The sequence below is a fragment of the Hypanus sabinus genome, chromosome 2 (assembly GCF_030144855.1).
Source record: "Hypanus sabinus isolate sHypSab1 chromosome 2, sHypSab1.hap1, whole genome shotgun sequence".
Classification (NCBI taxonomy): domain Eukaryota; kingdom Metazoa; phylum Chordata; class Chondrichthyes; order Myliobatiformes; family Dasyatidae; genus Hypanus; species Hypanus sabinus.
Window position 1 is genome coordinate 110,183,026 of NC_082707.1, and position 16,684 is coordinate 110,199,709.

Sequence of the window (16,684 nt, forward strand, 5' to 3'; positions counted from 1 at the left end):
CTCTGTGCTGCTGTTCCCAATGATATTGCAATGTTCAGCGCTTTCTCTAATGTAAGGTCTTTTTCCACACAGGAGCTTCTTTTGTGTGGTTTCACAGTGCATGTCACACACTAACCTGTCCCTCAATGCGTCTGATAGACCCGCTCCAAACTGACAATGTTCTGATAATTTGTGCAATTCAGCACAATATTCAGAAATGCTTTCATTTTTGCTCTGATTCAGTTTGTGAAATTTATACCTTTCAGCAATGACCAGTAGTTTGGGGTTTAAATGCTGTTGGAGAGTGCCTACTATTTGCTTGAATGTTTTGTCAGCTGGCTTTTCAGGTGTTAACAAGCTCCGTAGCAGCCTGTTATGTTTCACTCCCATAACACTGTGTAAGACGCTGGCTTTCTTTTCATCATTAACACCATTAGCATCACAATATAACTCCACTCTTTCAATGTAAGTTACCCAGTTTTCAATGCTGCTATCAAATGCTGTAATGGTTCCAATCATCGCCATGTTTGTTATATTAATTTAGTCCTGTTTTTCCTTGTTTTCTTTTTAGCTAGCTCCTTGCAGTCACTGCACGTTCCACTTGACTCATGTGTCCTTTTTGCTAGCAGCACGAGTGCACTCCGTCTAGATGTGCGTGTCACTCATTTTCATCTTCCTTCTCTCTCTTCTCTTCCGAGTGCTGTTATCAACTAAAACACGGCGTTCCGATAAGATGTAGGTTCATAATTCATGTCGCCAGTTTGTTGTGTATGTAGCCTGTTTACACAACTATGTTATCAATAAAGACGTTGGAGATGGGAACTAAGTTTCATGGTTCTTAACGGTAGAGTCCGAACTTGAACACACACATACAGATGAATATGCACCTAATAGCACATGCAATGACTTGTTACAACAACATAAAGTAGTCCCTTATTATAATGTAGGCTATACGGTACAGACCTCATAAGATTGCAACTATCCTGATGAAGGGTCTCACACCGAAACGTCGATTGTTTACTCTTTTCCATAGATGCTGCCTGGCCTGCTCAGTTCTTCCAGCATTTTGTGTGTGTTACTTGCTATAATACTTCCATTGGAATGTGTGCAGCATCCAGTTATTAATGGATACCATAAAACATTTTTGTATTACCATCAGCTTGAAAAGCACTTTGAAATGTGTGGGAGAATTGTCATGAAGTTGAATTTTCAAAAATCAGATCATTTGTAACTTGAGGAACCATTATATTTAATGGGATCTTTGAAGCATTGAAATTTTACCACTATACATTTGTAGAATAGTATATGGTGACATACACATTCACATTCCTCCACAGACAAAACATGAGAATTCAGAAAATATTTGAGGATGCAAACGTACAATGTCAAGTCTGTGGAAAGGCAGAGCTGACACAGTTAACAGACCTTATTTCACGTATTCAAGGGATGACATGGATATTCAGCTCAAGCATATCACCAAAAGACATATTCTAATCTTCTAAAATTCTAACCAACTCACTGACCTCCGTTGATACCCCTGCCCCCCACCCTTACCCCCATTTTTTAGTCTGGTTCTCTTTCTCTCTCTTTTTTCCCCCTCACTATAATCTCTCTCCCCAGCCCTACCTTTCTTTCTCTTTTATTTCCCATAATTCTCCACCTTCCCCCTAGCCCATTTCCCTCCAGCCTATCACTTCCCAGCTCCCTACTTTATCCCTGCCCCCACTTCTTATCCCCCCTCGACCATCCCATGTTACTTCACTCCTGATGAAGGGTTTCAGCCCGAAACGTCGTTATTACCTCCTCCCATAGATTCTGTCTGGCCTGCTGAGTTCTGCCATCATTTTGTGTTTTTTATATTCTAATCTTCCTCTGCTATTGATGCACGAGATTGATGAAGCTACCAGACTCAATGATACAGATTGGGAAACAGCCAATATGACTCCCTTGCTCAAAATTGTTGGAAGGCAGAAGGGTAGCATGGTGTGGGGTGGGGGGTTAGGGGTTGCTTTAAGCCACTTAGTGTAGCATCTTTTTCTGTAAAGATGCTAGAATTAATAATCAAAAAATAAATTTCTGCAAAGCTTAACCTCAAATTTTGTCTACATGGTATTAATGAAAGGTTTGCTTAAATTCTGAGGGTATGGCAGGGAGTGTCGATAGAAGGGAACCTGGTAGAGGGAAATCTGGATTTCTAAAAAAGCATTTGATAGGTCAGGTGCCACATAAGAGGTTGGTGCATTGACTAAGAGCTCAAGGTAATGCAGGAAAACTAGAAAATTATAAGACATAGAAGCAGAATTAGGCTATTTGGCCCATCAAATCCATCATGGCTGATTTATTATCCCTCTCAACCTCTTTCTCCCTTTGATACCCTTACTAAATAAGAATCTATGAAGCACTGCTTTAAGTATACCTGGGATGAAAAGTGTGTTGACAAGAACTGAAAATTGGTTGTCACATAGAAATAAAATTTGGAATAAATGTGTGCTTTTCAAGCCAGAGATGCAATGCTTCCAAGTATATTAAGGATATGAAAATACCGTAAATTCTGGTGTATAAGCTGAGAACGGCCCTAAATTTTGGTCCTAAAATTAGGGGGTCGGCTTAGGGTGCCAACTTCGGAAAAACAAATACACGGAAGACAGTTTGTATTTATTGGCTGTTTTTGAGTCAAACTCGTTCCACTGTCGACACATGAATTCTTTGAATGGTTTGTTTAAACTCACATCTCGTGGCTGGAGCATGGACTTCAAACCACCGAGGATGACTGCAATGTCCGTTTTTTTTCAGCTTTCAACGCTGCTTTTGTCTCACTTGACAAGTGCACTTTGGACATCTCCCAGACAAATAGCGACTTTTCCTTCCCGAAGCCTTTGGGACATCAACACCACACCTTTTTAACCCACTTTAAGCAACCTGCTTCGTCCATCCAGCAGTTCTTGAATGTAAGCAACACCCTGCAGGAATTTTCTGAACAACCTTTGTTTTTTGTCTCAACACAAGATCACGTCTATTCATAAATTGGGTGCACCAACTTCGCGTAGCTTTCAAATTTTCGCTGACCTCACTGTGTTTCTCTGCCCATTTCAACCCTTGAATTTGAATCATTTCTCTGGTGACGATGTATCCAGACGATCGCTGGTGATTCACCCACTCTAAAACCTTTTCTTCCAGTTCCAGCCACTGGTATGTTTTCCCATGGTTTGCACTTTTCGTCTTTGGAGTTTCCCTCAGCCTTTCTCCACTTCTTCACTTGTTTCTCGTTTCCACTAAACTTCTTAGCAGCTGCAGGATTATTCATTCGTTCCTTTAGCAAAATCAACAACCTTCAACTTGAAGCCAGCATCATATCACATTCGTTTTAATCTTTCATACATGGTAGTCGCAAACTCAATACTGAGTACACGTACTGATCCAGCCCTGTGTTATGTTTTAACGAGATTACGATAGGTTTCACAGGGGTTACATTTCAGAGGATTCTTTACCATTTGAGACCTAATCCAAAATTTCCCTCCCTGATTTATTTATTAAGAATTCGCTTATAACGCTCTACAATGTATAGGCCTGTTTTCTTAGCAGATACCGGTTCACAAAATTTCCAGGTTCCGGATCCAGCAAAGCTGGTTAAATCAAAAACCTCTACAGAAAGAGTCGGCTTATACAAAGGTAACATGAAAAAGTCACTTTTTTAACCTTGAAAATGGGGGATTGGCTTACATGTACCCTTTCTATACCCCTCACAATTTTGTATACCTTTATCAAATCTCCTCTCAATCTTCTACATTCCAAGGAATAAAGTCCTAACCTGGTCAATCTTTCCTTATACTCAGGTCCTCCAGACCCGGCAACATCTTTGTGAATTTTCTCTGTATTCTTTCAATCTTGTTTACATATTTCCTGTAGATAAGTGACCAAAACTGCAGACAGTACTCCAAATTAGGCTCATCAACACCTTATACAACTTCAGCATAACATCCCATCTCCTGTACTCAATGCAGGCTACTGTGCCAAAACATTTCTTTACAACCCTATCTACCTGTGATGCCGCTTTCAACAAATTATGCATCTATATTCCCAGATCCCTTTGTTCTATCACACTCCTCAGTGTCCTATGGTTCACTGTGTAAGACCTACCCTGGTTGGTCCTACTGAAATGCAAAACCTCGCACTTGGCTGCACTCGATTCCATCTGCCATTATCCTTCCTCACTGTCTACAACACCCCGAATCTTAGTGTCATCCGCAAATCTGCTGATCCAGTTTTCCACATTATCATCCAGATCATTGAGATAGACAAGAAACAGCAATGGACCCAGTGTGGTGACCCACTTCTCAGCGCGCTCGAACCGGCTCACAAAGTGGCGCATGCCGGCATTGAGGCTGGTCCCAAAAAGGGCGCCAGGGCTTCTTCACCAGCAAGGGGGAAAGCCCGCGCACTGGACGGGAGCCCGGGAACAGGAAGGCTTTAAAGCGAGGCTGCAAAGTTTGAATAAATCTCTTTTGCAATTGCAACTCACCGACTGCGTGTCGTTATTTCAGCGCTGTAGCGCACACCGCTACAATTGGTGACCCCGACGGCCCAAACGATATTTGGACTGGAGAAGAACGACACCACATCTGTTCATGCAGTTTCATTAAAACTGTCAAGCTTCTGGACACTGCGACCTCACCTATGGTTCCAGCAAGCAGAAGCCCAATTCCACATTCGGCAGATAACCGCCGATTCCACACGTTACTCTCTCGACCAGGAGACAGCCGCCCAGGTTGAGGAGTTCATAGAATCGCCCCCGGAGGACAGCAAATACACAGAATTCAAAGCCTTGCTCATAAGGACTTTCGGACTCTCACGGCGTGAGCAAGCTGCTCGCTTACTTCACCTGGATGGTTTGGGAGACAGGCCGCCATCGGCTTTGATGAATGAGATGCTGGCCCTGGCTGGAGGACACAAGTCCTGCGTCATGTTTGAGCAGAAGTTCCCAGAGCAGCTGCCCGAGGACATACACCTGCTGCTGTCCGACGCAGATTTCAGCGACCCCCGGAAGGTGGCGGCCCGGGCAAATGTGCTGTGGAAAGCCAAGAAGGAGAATGGGGCGTCCATCGAACAGATCACCAAGCCACACTCCCAGCAGCAGACCAGACCTGGCCACAGAGGCAGGAGTGAGGAGAGCAACGAACAATGGTACTTCTACCACCAGCGGTGGGGCGCAGAAGCCCGCCACTGTAGCCCGCCCTGCAAGTTCCTGGGAAACGCCAGGGCCAGCTGCCGCTGATGGCTACGGCTACTGGCCATCAGGATAGCCTCCTGTATGTCTGGGACAAGCAGTCGGGACTCTGTTTTTTGGTTGACACCGGAGCCGAGATCAGCGTCTTACCTCCGATGAGTTATGACACCCGCAACAGAGAACCGGGTCCCACCCTGAGGGCCGCGAATGGCAGCACAGTAAGGACCTATGGCACCCGTACGGTGCGGCTACAGTTTGGCTCCAGCCGGTTCACATGGGACTTCACACTGGTTGCATAGCCCAACCGCTCCTGGGGGTGGATTTTTTGCGAGCTCACAGCCTACTGGTCGACCTGCAAGGGAAGAGACTGGTCCATGCCGAGACCTTTCAAATGTTCTCCCCGGGTGAAGCCCAGTTGCCGGTCCCACACCTAGACTTCATCACGCTGTCCGACAACGACTTCACCAGAGTCCTGGAGGATTTCCCATCGGTTCTGGCACCACAGTTCACAGCAGCCATGCCCAGACACGGAGTACAGCACCACATCCCGACCCAGGGACCACCCCTCCACACCCGCGCTCAAAGGCTTCCCCCGGACAAGCTCCGACTGGCGAAGGAGGAGTTCAAGAGGATGGAGGAATTGGGGATCATATGGCAGTCTGACAGCCCATGGGCCTCCCCCCTGCACACGGTGCCCAAAGCAACAGGGAGCTGGAGACCATGCGGCAACTACCGCAGGCTGAACGAGGCTACAATACCAGACCACTACCCTGTGCTGCACATTCAGGACTTTGCAGCAAATCTGCATGGCGCATGGATCTTTTCCAAGGTAGACTTCGTCTGGGGATACCATCAAATCCCGATGCATCTAGACGATGTCCCCAAAACAGCACTCATCACCCCGATTGGCCTTATCGAGTTCCTCCGCATGCCGTTCGGCCTAAAGAATGCCGCACAGATGTTTCAGCGGTTAATGGACGTGGTGGGACGCCACCTGGACTTCGCTTTCATCTATTTGGACGACATCCTCATAGCCAGCAGTAGTCATCAGGAGCATCTGTCCTACCTCCGTCAACTCTATGCCTGACTGAGTGAATATGGCCTAACAATCAACCCGGCCAAATGCCAGTTCGGACTCGACACCATCGACTTCCTGGGCCACAGGGTTACTAAAGATGGGGCAACCCCTCTGCCCGGCAAGGTAGACGCGGTCCGCCACTTCCCCCGACCCAACACACTCAAAGGCTTTCAGGAATTCGTGGGTATGGTGAATTTCTACCACCGCTTCCTCCCCTCAGCAGCCCAAATCAAGCGCCCCCTGTTCGCCCTGATGTCGGGTATGGGCAAGGACATTACCTGGGACGAGGAGGCCGCCGCCACTTTCATTAAAACCAAAGAAGCCTTGGCAAATGCCACAATGCTAGTGCATCCCAGAACGGACGTCCCTACTGCCCTCACAGTGGACGCATCTAACACGGCAGTCGGTGGAGTGCTGGAACAACTCACCGAGGGTCGCTGGCAACCCCTGGCGTTTTTCAGCAAACACCTCCGACCACCCGAGTTCAAATACAGTGCTTTCGACAGGGAACTGTTGGCGCTGTACCTGGCAATCTGGCATCTCAGGTACTTCTTAGAAGGTAGGCCTCTCACAGCGTTCATAAAAGAGTCCGACCCCTGGTCGATCCGTCAGCAGCAACTTCTGTCCTACATCTCTGAATACACAACGGATGTCCGGCATGTCCTGGGAAAGGACAATGTCATGGCGGACGCTCCCTCTAGACCTACCATCCAGGCCCTGTCCCAGGGGGTGGACTATGCAGTGCTGGCGGAGGCGCAGTAGGCAGATGAGGAGATCCCTAGTTACAGAACTGCACTCCGGTTTGCAGCTCCAGGACCTTCCCATAGGCACAGGTGAGAGGGCCCTACTCTGTTACGTAACCACCAGCCAACCCTGCCCCATCGTCCCGGCAGCGGCGCATTTTCGACTCCATTCACAACTTAGCGCACCCCCCATCAGGACAACCATCCGGATGGTAGCCAACAGGTTTGTTTGGCATGGACTCCGCAAGCAGGTCAGTGAATCAGCCAAAGCGTGCATGCACTGCCAAACAGCCAAGGTGCAGCGGCACACCAAAGCCCCGCCGCAGCAGTTCCACCCCACCAACCGGCGTTTCGACCACATTCATGTGGATATAGTGGGCCCCCTGCCAGTGTCATGAGGAGTGCGGCACCTCCTAACTATTGTAGACCGGTTCACAAGATGGCCAGAGGCAGTCCCGCTCACCGACACCACCTCCGAATCCTGCGTCCGAGCACTGATTGCAACCTGGGTATCTCGCTTTGGTGTACCAGCCCACATTACCTCTGACAGAGGCGCCCAGTTCACCTCCAGCCTGTGGTCAGCTATGGCCAGCCTTTTGGGGACACAGCTGCACTACACAACTGCCTACCACCCACAGTCGAACGGACTAGTGGAGCGATTCCACCGTCACCTGAAGTCAGCTCTCATGGCCCACCTCAAAGGGCCTAACTGGGTGGACGAGCTTCCCTGGGTCCTGCTCGGAATCCGCAAGGCGCCCAAAGAGGATCTGCACACCTTGTCAGCCGAGTTGGTGTACGGCGCACCCCTGGTCGTCCCAGGAGAGTTCATACCAGCCCCAAGGGGGCAAGAGGAAGAACCTGCAGCAGTCCTGGACAGACTATGTGAGAGGCTCAGCAACCTGACCCCCATACCCACTTCACAGCATGGACAGAGCCCGACCTGTGTACCCAAAGACCTGCAGAACTGTAAGTTTGTTTTTGTATGACGGGGCCGACATTGGACACCGCTACAATGGCCCTACGAGGGGCCGTTTACGGTGATCAGAAACAATGGGTCCACATTTGTGCTGGACATTGGGGGAGAGAGGAGGTTTTCACAGTGGACCGACTCAAACCGGCCCATGTGGACTTGGCGCAGCCGGTCAAGATTCTGGCACCGCAGTGCAGAGGCAGACCTCTCAAATAGAGACTGACCCAGACTGAGGACAATGGGGGGTGTATCGCCGGTTGGGTGGGTGGGGGGGTTATGTGGCGACCCACTTCCCAACGCACTTGAACCGGCTCACAAAGTGGTGCGTGCCGGCATTGAGGCCAGTCCCAAAAAGGCCGCCAGGCCTTCTTCACCAGCAAGGGGAAAAGCCCACATGCGGGACAGGACTGTGAATATGCGCCCCCTACAGCATTCCTGCCTGGGGAGGGCGGGAACAGGAAGGCTTTAAACCGAGGCCGCAAAGTTTGAATAAATCTCTTTTGCAATTGCAACTCACCGACTGCATGTCGTTATTTCAGCGCTGTGTGTAGCACACTGCTACACCAGCACCAATCCCTGCGGCACTCCACTAGTTACTGGTCTCCAGTCAAAGAGGCAACCTCTAATACCACTCTCGGGCTTCTCTCACAAAGCCAACGTCTAACCCAATTTACTCCCACATCCTGAACATCCAGTGACTGAACCTTCTTGACCAGCCTCCCAGGCGGGACCTTGTCAAATGCCTTACTTTTCAGAAAAGGATCCTTTTTTGGTTGACTGCCAGTGACTAGTGGTGTTTCACACGATTCGGTGTTGGGATCGCTTCTTTTTTATGCAATATATCATTGATTTAGATGATAGAATAGGTGGCTTTGTTCCCAACTTTGCAGATGATACGAAGATTGGTGGAGGAACAGGTAGTGTTGAAGAAGCAGGAAGGCTTCAGAAGGGCTTAAATCAGATCAGGAAAACGCGCAAGAAAGTGGCAAATGAAATACAAAGTTGGAAAATGCATGGTCATGCATTTTGGTAGAAGAAATAAATGTACAGACTATTTTCTGAATGGGGAGAAAATCCAAAAATCTGAGATGCAAAGGGACTTGGGAGACCTTGTGCAGAATACCCTAAAAGGTTAATTTGTAGGTAGAGTTGGTGGTGTGGAAGGAAAATGCAATGTTAGCATTCATTTCAAGAGGTCTAGAATACAAGAGCAGGAATGTGATCCTGAGGCTTTATAAGGCTGGTGAGGCTTCACCTTGAGTATTATGAACAGTTTTGGGTTCCCATCTAAGAAAAAATGCATTGGCATTGGAGAGGGTTCAGAGGAGATTCACAAGGATGATTCTGGGAGTAAAACTTATCATATGAGGAACGTTTGATAGTTCTGGGTCTGTATTTGTTGGAATTTAGAAGGATGGGGGGGAGAGCTCATTGAAACCTTTCTAATGTTGAAAGGCCTAGATATAGTAGATGTGGAAAGGATGTTTCCCTTGGTGGGGGAGACTAGGAGAAGAAGGCACAGCATCTGGATAGAGGGATGTCCATTTAAAACAGAGACACAGAGAAATTTCTTTAGCCAGAGGGTGGTGGATTTGTGGTTTTTGTTACCATAGGCAGCTGGAGGCCAGGTCGCTGGGTGTATTTAAGGCAGAGCTTGCTAGGTTCTTGATTGGACACAGTATCAAATGTTAAGGGGAGAAGGCTGAGAATGGGGCTGAGGAGGGGAAAAAGGATCAACCATAATTGAATGGTGGAGCAGACTCAATGGGCCAAATGGCCTAATTCTGCTCCTATGTCTTATGGTCTACAGTCTTACTGAAGTTCATGTAGACAACATTCACAGCCTTGCCTTCATCCATTTTCCTGGTAAGAACAGCAATATGGCATGATATCATTTATTGTGAAAAAGTTGAAGTTTAAGTACAGCGAGGTTTTGTTTCAGTTGTACAAGGTGTTGGTAATGTCAAACCTCATATCCTGTGCATAAGTTTGATCTATTATCTTAAAAAGGATGCAGTGTGTACTTGGAGTACTGTGTGCAGTTTTGGGCTTCTTATTTTGTAAAGGATATAGTGACATTGGAGAGAGTTTAGAGAAGATTGACAAGAATTATTCCAGGAATGAAAGGATTACCATATGAGGACCATCTGGCAGCTCTTGGGCTGCATTCCCTGGAGTCAGGAAAATGAGGGGGGATCTTATAGAAACATTCAGAATGTTAAAAGGTCTGAACAGATTAGATATGGTGAAGTTATTTCCCATGGTAGGGGATTCTAGGACAAGAGGGCATGACTTCAGGATTGAAGGACGTTCATTTAGAACTGGGATGCAGAGAAATTACTTTAGTCAGAGGGTAGTAAATCTGTGGAATTTGTTGCCATGAATGGCTGGGGAGCCCAAGTCATTGGGTGCATTTAAGGCAGACATCAATAGGTTCTTGATTAGCCAGGGTATCAAAAGGTATGGGCTGAAAGCAGGGGAGTGGTGATGACTGGAAGAATTGGATTAGCCCATGACTGAATGCTGGAGCAGACTCAATGGGCCGAATGGACTACATCTGTTCCTATATCTTGAGGACTTATAGTGGTATTGGAGGAAATTCACCAGGCTAATTCCTGAAATGAGAAAGTTGTCCTATCAAAATGAGCTAGGTAGTTTGTATTCACCAAGATCAGGCAACTTTATTTAAACAGAAGATATGAATGAGTGCTTTACAGGGTAGATGTTGATGTGTTTCCACCCTTTAGAAGAATCACAAACAAAAGGACATAGCTACAAAATAAGGGGCCATCCATTTAAAACTGAAATGCAGATTTGTTAAGTTGCTGCTCTCAGACAGTAATGAGTCTCTGGAATTCTCTGCCCCCCCCCCCCCCCCAAGGATAGTAAAGGCCTAGTCATCAGATACATTTAAGGTGGAGTCACATAAATATGCATAAGGCAGAAGAATTAATGTTATGGAAAACTGGTACAGAAGAGGATTTGAGGCCAGCATGGATCAGCCATAATCATATAGAATGGTGGGGCCTACTCCTGTATCTATTGAGGAACAGAATACAGAAATGGGCTTCAGCCCACCATGCCTATGCTGATCTTTTGGCCATCTCCACTTTTTTTTCAAATGGATTGTTGCAAATGTGCTTGGGGACGGAGAGTTTCAGGTGGCAGTTCCTGGGAAGAAAATGTCAGTAAGGATTATAGCTGGCTCTATAAGCTACTTTATAACAGAAGTACAGTTGGTAATAGTTAAAAACCACCAACTATTTTTAGTAGCTCAGCACATGAACATGGGAGACACTGAGATACGTTTGGCCTTAATTTTAGATATGAATTCTGGAAGTGGTTTCAGTACTCTGACACAAAGGTGAACATTAATGACAAATCAAAACTCAACTCCAGCACTGGATCTGAAAGATGCACAGCACAGTCTTGTACTAACTTACTTTTGCCAGCAGGTGGCATGCATCACATGCCCACAGCTTCCTACATGAGTGCCACAGCTGAGGTCAGGATGCATAATGATTGGATCGTAATTGTCTAAAGAAAACAAGGAAAAAGGGAAACTGATCAGCATGATGTCAGAGATACACAGCACAGAAAGAAACAAGCCCTTTGCAACCACCATGGAATTCCCTCCCATCAGCTACGATACATTTACAACAATCCTTGATAAACGCCACTTTGTTCTCCCCACACTCTCATCAACTCACACCAGATTCTACTATTCATACACAAAGGGGCAATTTATAGCAGCCAGATAATCAACCAATCTGCATGATTTTGGGATGTGGGAAGTAGCCAGAGCACCCATGGAAGCCCATGAAATCACAGGGAGAATGTGCAAATTCAACAAACGTTGAACTGGGGTATCTGATGCTACGAGTTAACAGCTCTAACCACTGAACTGTACTTTAAAAAATGCCACATTAAACAAAATGATAACAAAAGTCTGGTACAACTGAAACAACAGTTGGACCTTGTTCTGTCAATAAGTGATATTAAGGGCGATGTGAAGCTCAAATCTTTGCTTCAAACAGATTGTCAGGCATACCCAATGGAATACAACTGATCACAGATTTAGATTGTTTTTACTCCTCGGCAGCCATTGTATGAGATGAAAGAGTTTTCCAGATGCTATTAAACTGTGAAAGTACGGATCCATAACCATTTGATACCCTTCTCCGATAAAAGATTTTGATTTTGATCAGTTTCTCCCCATCCCATCATAGGCAATATGATTGGCTTTGTGTCAATGGATATTCTGAAGAAAGCCATAAAAAAAGGCAAACATAACTAATACTGGAAGTGAACACAGCAATGAGAAGTAAATTTGTTACCTATAAGCAAACAAGGGAATATGTTTTGTCAATACAAAATAAGTGTACAGTCTAAAACCAATTATTTCAAATCCCCTCAGAAAGCACCTTCACTTGGAATGCATGACATAGAAATTAGATGTTGTTAGATGGGTAACAGGTGGAACCAAAAAATTAAATCAATCTCAGTTGCTTTTGGTCAAACATTCCTAAACAAAAGCTGTGATAACTGATTTGGCACATCAGTAAGTTTAACTAAAACAACTGAATTAAAATCTGGAGCAATTCTGTATTGTGATCCAAACCAAATCGAATACAAATTCCTTCCAAAAGCTCTGTGTTGTTTCAACGTGAATACAAACACATGGCAATGTTACAAACAACACTATTTGACCACAGATTTTCCATAATTTCCAATGATGATCTTTCATTGGCAGGTTTGCAGTAATTGTTAAAGCCACAGCAAGTCCCTTCACCCAAAGTGAACAATTGTGACTGAGAAAGACAAAGTTCATAATAGGATAAACTATCACTTTAAACATAACCAAAAACTAGAGAGAAAAATGAAGTCAATAAAAATCCTTTCAACTCTACATTAATTTTCTTTGAGGAAATCAGATTCCACACTTTTCAGTGCCATAGAGAGACTTCAGCAGTGGTTGTTTCCTTAATTTTACCCATTAAGTTCCTATTCTCAAATGTAACAATCCTCATTTTAGCAGGAAATTTTAATCAAATACACCAAATTCACACTGTTGCAGAAATTTCAAAAACTGTATCGTATAGAAACAGATGTATTAGATTCCTGCATTTTAACATTGTCAGCAGTAAGCTGACAGAACATTTTAGATTCCAGTTCCACTCCAGAGATTTCACAATATTCTCAGCTGATACTCCACCAGCTTACTACAGAGATGCTACCATTAAATCAACCTATCATTTACTCTCTTAGGGACACATAAAAACTCTCCTGTCACTACTTCTAAAGAGGTAAGTTATCTCCAATGTTACTATCAATTCTTAACAAAATTATCAAATCATTATTTACAGGATATTGCTGAGTACAAATTAGCTGTTGTATTTCCAAAAGGAGCATAGAGACCATATTACAAAAGTAATACTTTAATATAAAGCACTAAGGCTATCTCATTGCCACACCTCTTCACCAGGATGTTGCCTGAAATGAAGGCTTATAGGTAAAGCGAGAGATTGGATAGGCTGGCCTCACTACAGTGTATGAGACTGAGGGCTAACCTTATAGAGGTTTACAAATTATGAACGCATAGATAGGATAGATAATCAGTCTTTCTGCCAGGACAGGGCATTCCAAAACTAAAGTTTTAAGATGAGAGGGGAGAAATTTAAAGACCCAAGGGGGAAGTTTTTTAAAAAACACAGAGTGATGAATTTCTGGTATGAGCTGACAGAAGTAGTTGTGGAAGCAGAATACCTCTGCAAAACTTAAAAGGCATTTGATAGGCACTTGGAGTGGGATTTGAGAGAGAAGATGAACCTGATGTGGGTAAATGAGAATGGATTTTATAGGCATTATGGATGGTATGATTAGGTAGGCCCAAAAGATCAATTTCTGTGCTGTACAATTCTGATTCTGTGATCTGAAAGGAATATAGTGCAAACATCCACATTGTTGTTAGTTTCAGATTACAATAGTACCAATGGCTGATGGTTCTGCTATTATTAAAGAAATACAGAGGCTATGATTTGATCAGGAAATACCATGCATACCAAGGACTAAATAAGAAAGACTGAGATATCAAATACAGGTGTACTTTGCACTCATGGACAATGATAATCACAACCACGCTCTGCTTTGACAATGAATGTAAATACAATGGACAGAATACCACCTCATACACAGTGCTAACTCAATGTGGGTGCATGAAGAAAACAAAAAGGTGGAGTGCTTCCAAACACGTATCCAGCCACAGGGGTAATTTGTGGGCCCAAAACCCACCAGACTGAGGCCAGTGAGAGAGTACAGAGAAGATTTACTAGAATGTTACCTGGGTTTCAGCACCTAAGTTACAGGGAAAGGTTGAACAAGTTAGGTCTTTATTCTTTGGAACGTAGAAGGCTGAAGGGGGACTTGATAGAGGTATTTAAAATTATGAGGGGGATGGATAGAGTCGACGTGGATAGGCTTTTTCCATTGAGAGTAGGGGAGATTCAAACAAGAGGACATGAGTTGAGTGATAGGGGGCAAAAGTTTAAGGGTAACACGAGGGGGAATTTTGTTACTCAAGAGAGAGATAGCTATGTGGAACGAGCTTCCAGTAGAAGTGGTAGAGGCAGGTTCAGTATTGTCACTTAAAGTAAAATTGGATAGGTATATGGACAGGAAAGGAATGGAGGGTTATGGGCTGAGTGCGGGTCAGTGGGACTAGGTGAGAGTAAGCATTTGGCACAGACTAGAAGGGCCGAGATGGCCTGTTTCCATGCTGTAATTGTTACATGGTTATAGTGTAAAATTTCTGATTAACTTGTCATCTGTTACTTTTGGGATAGAGTGTGTTGATTACTCAACAGGGTAAATTATGGACAGCAATGGTGTGGGAAGAAAAGAAGTTGGGACTGGTTAGAAGAATAAACCTTATTTAGAATTCCCATTTAATAATTAATGCTCACAAGTGTACACCAGGTGGCCAGAGGCTTTGTGACTTAATCAAAAAGTCCCCTAGCATTTCAGATTAAAAGTTGAGGGCACATTTTTTTTCCAAAGAACGTGGCTTTACCTCCTATATTTGTTATGATTTGACACCTATTTTTCGTCAAGGCGGTTGATCTCTGAACACAAGCTGCTAGTACCATGGCCATTTCATCTGTTTTCACTTCCTGCTCTTCCTGACACAAGATGCAGGTCAGTATTATTTTCTCGGTCGCTGTTGCACCTTGCATCGGTCCCAGCGCTATACCAGAACCTTCCACCAGAGGAATGCTGAGGAAAAACAAAGTGCATTTGGCTTTTAAAAAGCAGCTTTATTACATGGGAAAAATAATTTTTTGTGTTTAATGCAATTCTCTTCATGCACTTAAAATATCCATGAATTTATAGGAAAATACATTGTCTCTTTCACTTGGGACTTGTATATCAGTAGTACTGCACAGCAAAAGGCCCTTCAGCACATCTAGTCCTGCACCTGGATCATAGCCCACCATACCCCTCTTATCCATGTACTTATCCAAACTTCTTTTAAATGTTGCAATCAAAACCCCATCCACCACTTCTGCTGGCAGCTCGTTCCACATTCTCACCATCCCGAGTGAAGAAGTTCTCCCTCAGGTTTCCTTTAAATATTTCCCCTTACATCCTTAACCTAATATCTCTTTAGAAAATTTTAGTCTCACTCCTCAGTGGAAAAAGCCTACTTCAATTTACCCTCTCTATACCTCTCTCAATTTTATTTACCTGCAAAAGATCTCCTCTCCTTCCCCTGCACTCCAGGAAATAAATTCCTAACTTATTCAACCTTTTCCTACAACTCAGGTCTTCAACACCTTTGTAAATTTTCTCTGTACTCTTTCAATCTTATTGATATCTTTCCTGCATGTAGGTGATCAGATTTGAACACAATACTCCAAATTTACTTTCACCAATGAATTATAAACTTCAACATAACATCCCAACTCCTGTACTCAATACTTTGATTTATGAAAGAATGTGACATAAGCCAAAAGGAATTATGGATCTGTATTCCCAGATTCCTTTGTCCTATCGCACTCCTCAGTACTGTACTATAACTGTCTATTCCTACCTGGTTTGTCCTCACAAAGTGCAACATCTCACAAAAAATTCCATCTAATTTTTTCAGCCCTTTTTTCCAGCTGATCCAGATCCCACTGTAAGCTTTGATAATCTTCTCGCTGTCCACTATGCCCCATTTTCTTGGTGTCATCAGCAAGTTTGCTGAATCAAATTAGTACATTATCATCCAAATCATTAATATAGATGACAAACAACAATGGACCCTGCACTGATCCCTGCAGCACACCACTAGACACAGCCTTCAGTCAGATAGACAACCATCTCTCTGACTTGTCCCATGAAGCCAATGTCAAATCTAATTTACTATTTCATCCTGAATGCCAAACAACAGAACATTCTTGACAACCTCCCATGCAGGCCTTGTCAGAGACTTTGCTAAAGTGTATGTGAACAACATCAACTGCCTTTCCTTCACTTTCTTGGTAAACTTCGCAAAAAACTCTAAAATTGGTTAGACATGACCTAACGTGCACACAGCCGCATTGACTAAACATGTCCTGACTATCCAAATACAGTGGATTTCAGTTAATTGAGCCATCAATTAATCAGTGTAGCCACTTATTTGGGACAGCTCATAAAAAAACAAAATC

The 16,684-nt window shown here is 44.4% G+C and overlaps 1 protein-coding gene across 3 annotated transcripts in view; it reads right to left on the reverse strand.

Annotated features, from left to right (window-relative positions):
- ubr1 (ubiquitin protein ligase E3 component n-recognin 1) overlaps nt 1–16,684 on the reverse strand; it is a 302,958-nt gene that overhangs the window by 93,186 nt on the left and 193,088 nt on the right. For all 3 annotated transcript variants that reach the window (XM_059951970.1, XM_059951981.1, XM_059951990.1), the window contains 2 exons: nt 15,064–15,266; nt 11,438–11,531 (listed from right to left, as the gene is read on the reverse strand). In XM_059951970.1, coding sequence (XP_059807953.1) covers nt 11,438–11,531; nt 15,064–15,266 — 297 coding nt within the window. The remainder of the gene's footprint in view (nt 1–11,437; nt 11,532–15,063; nt 15,267–16,684) is intronic.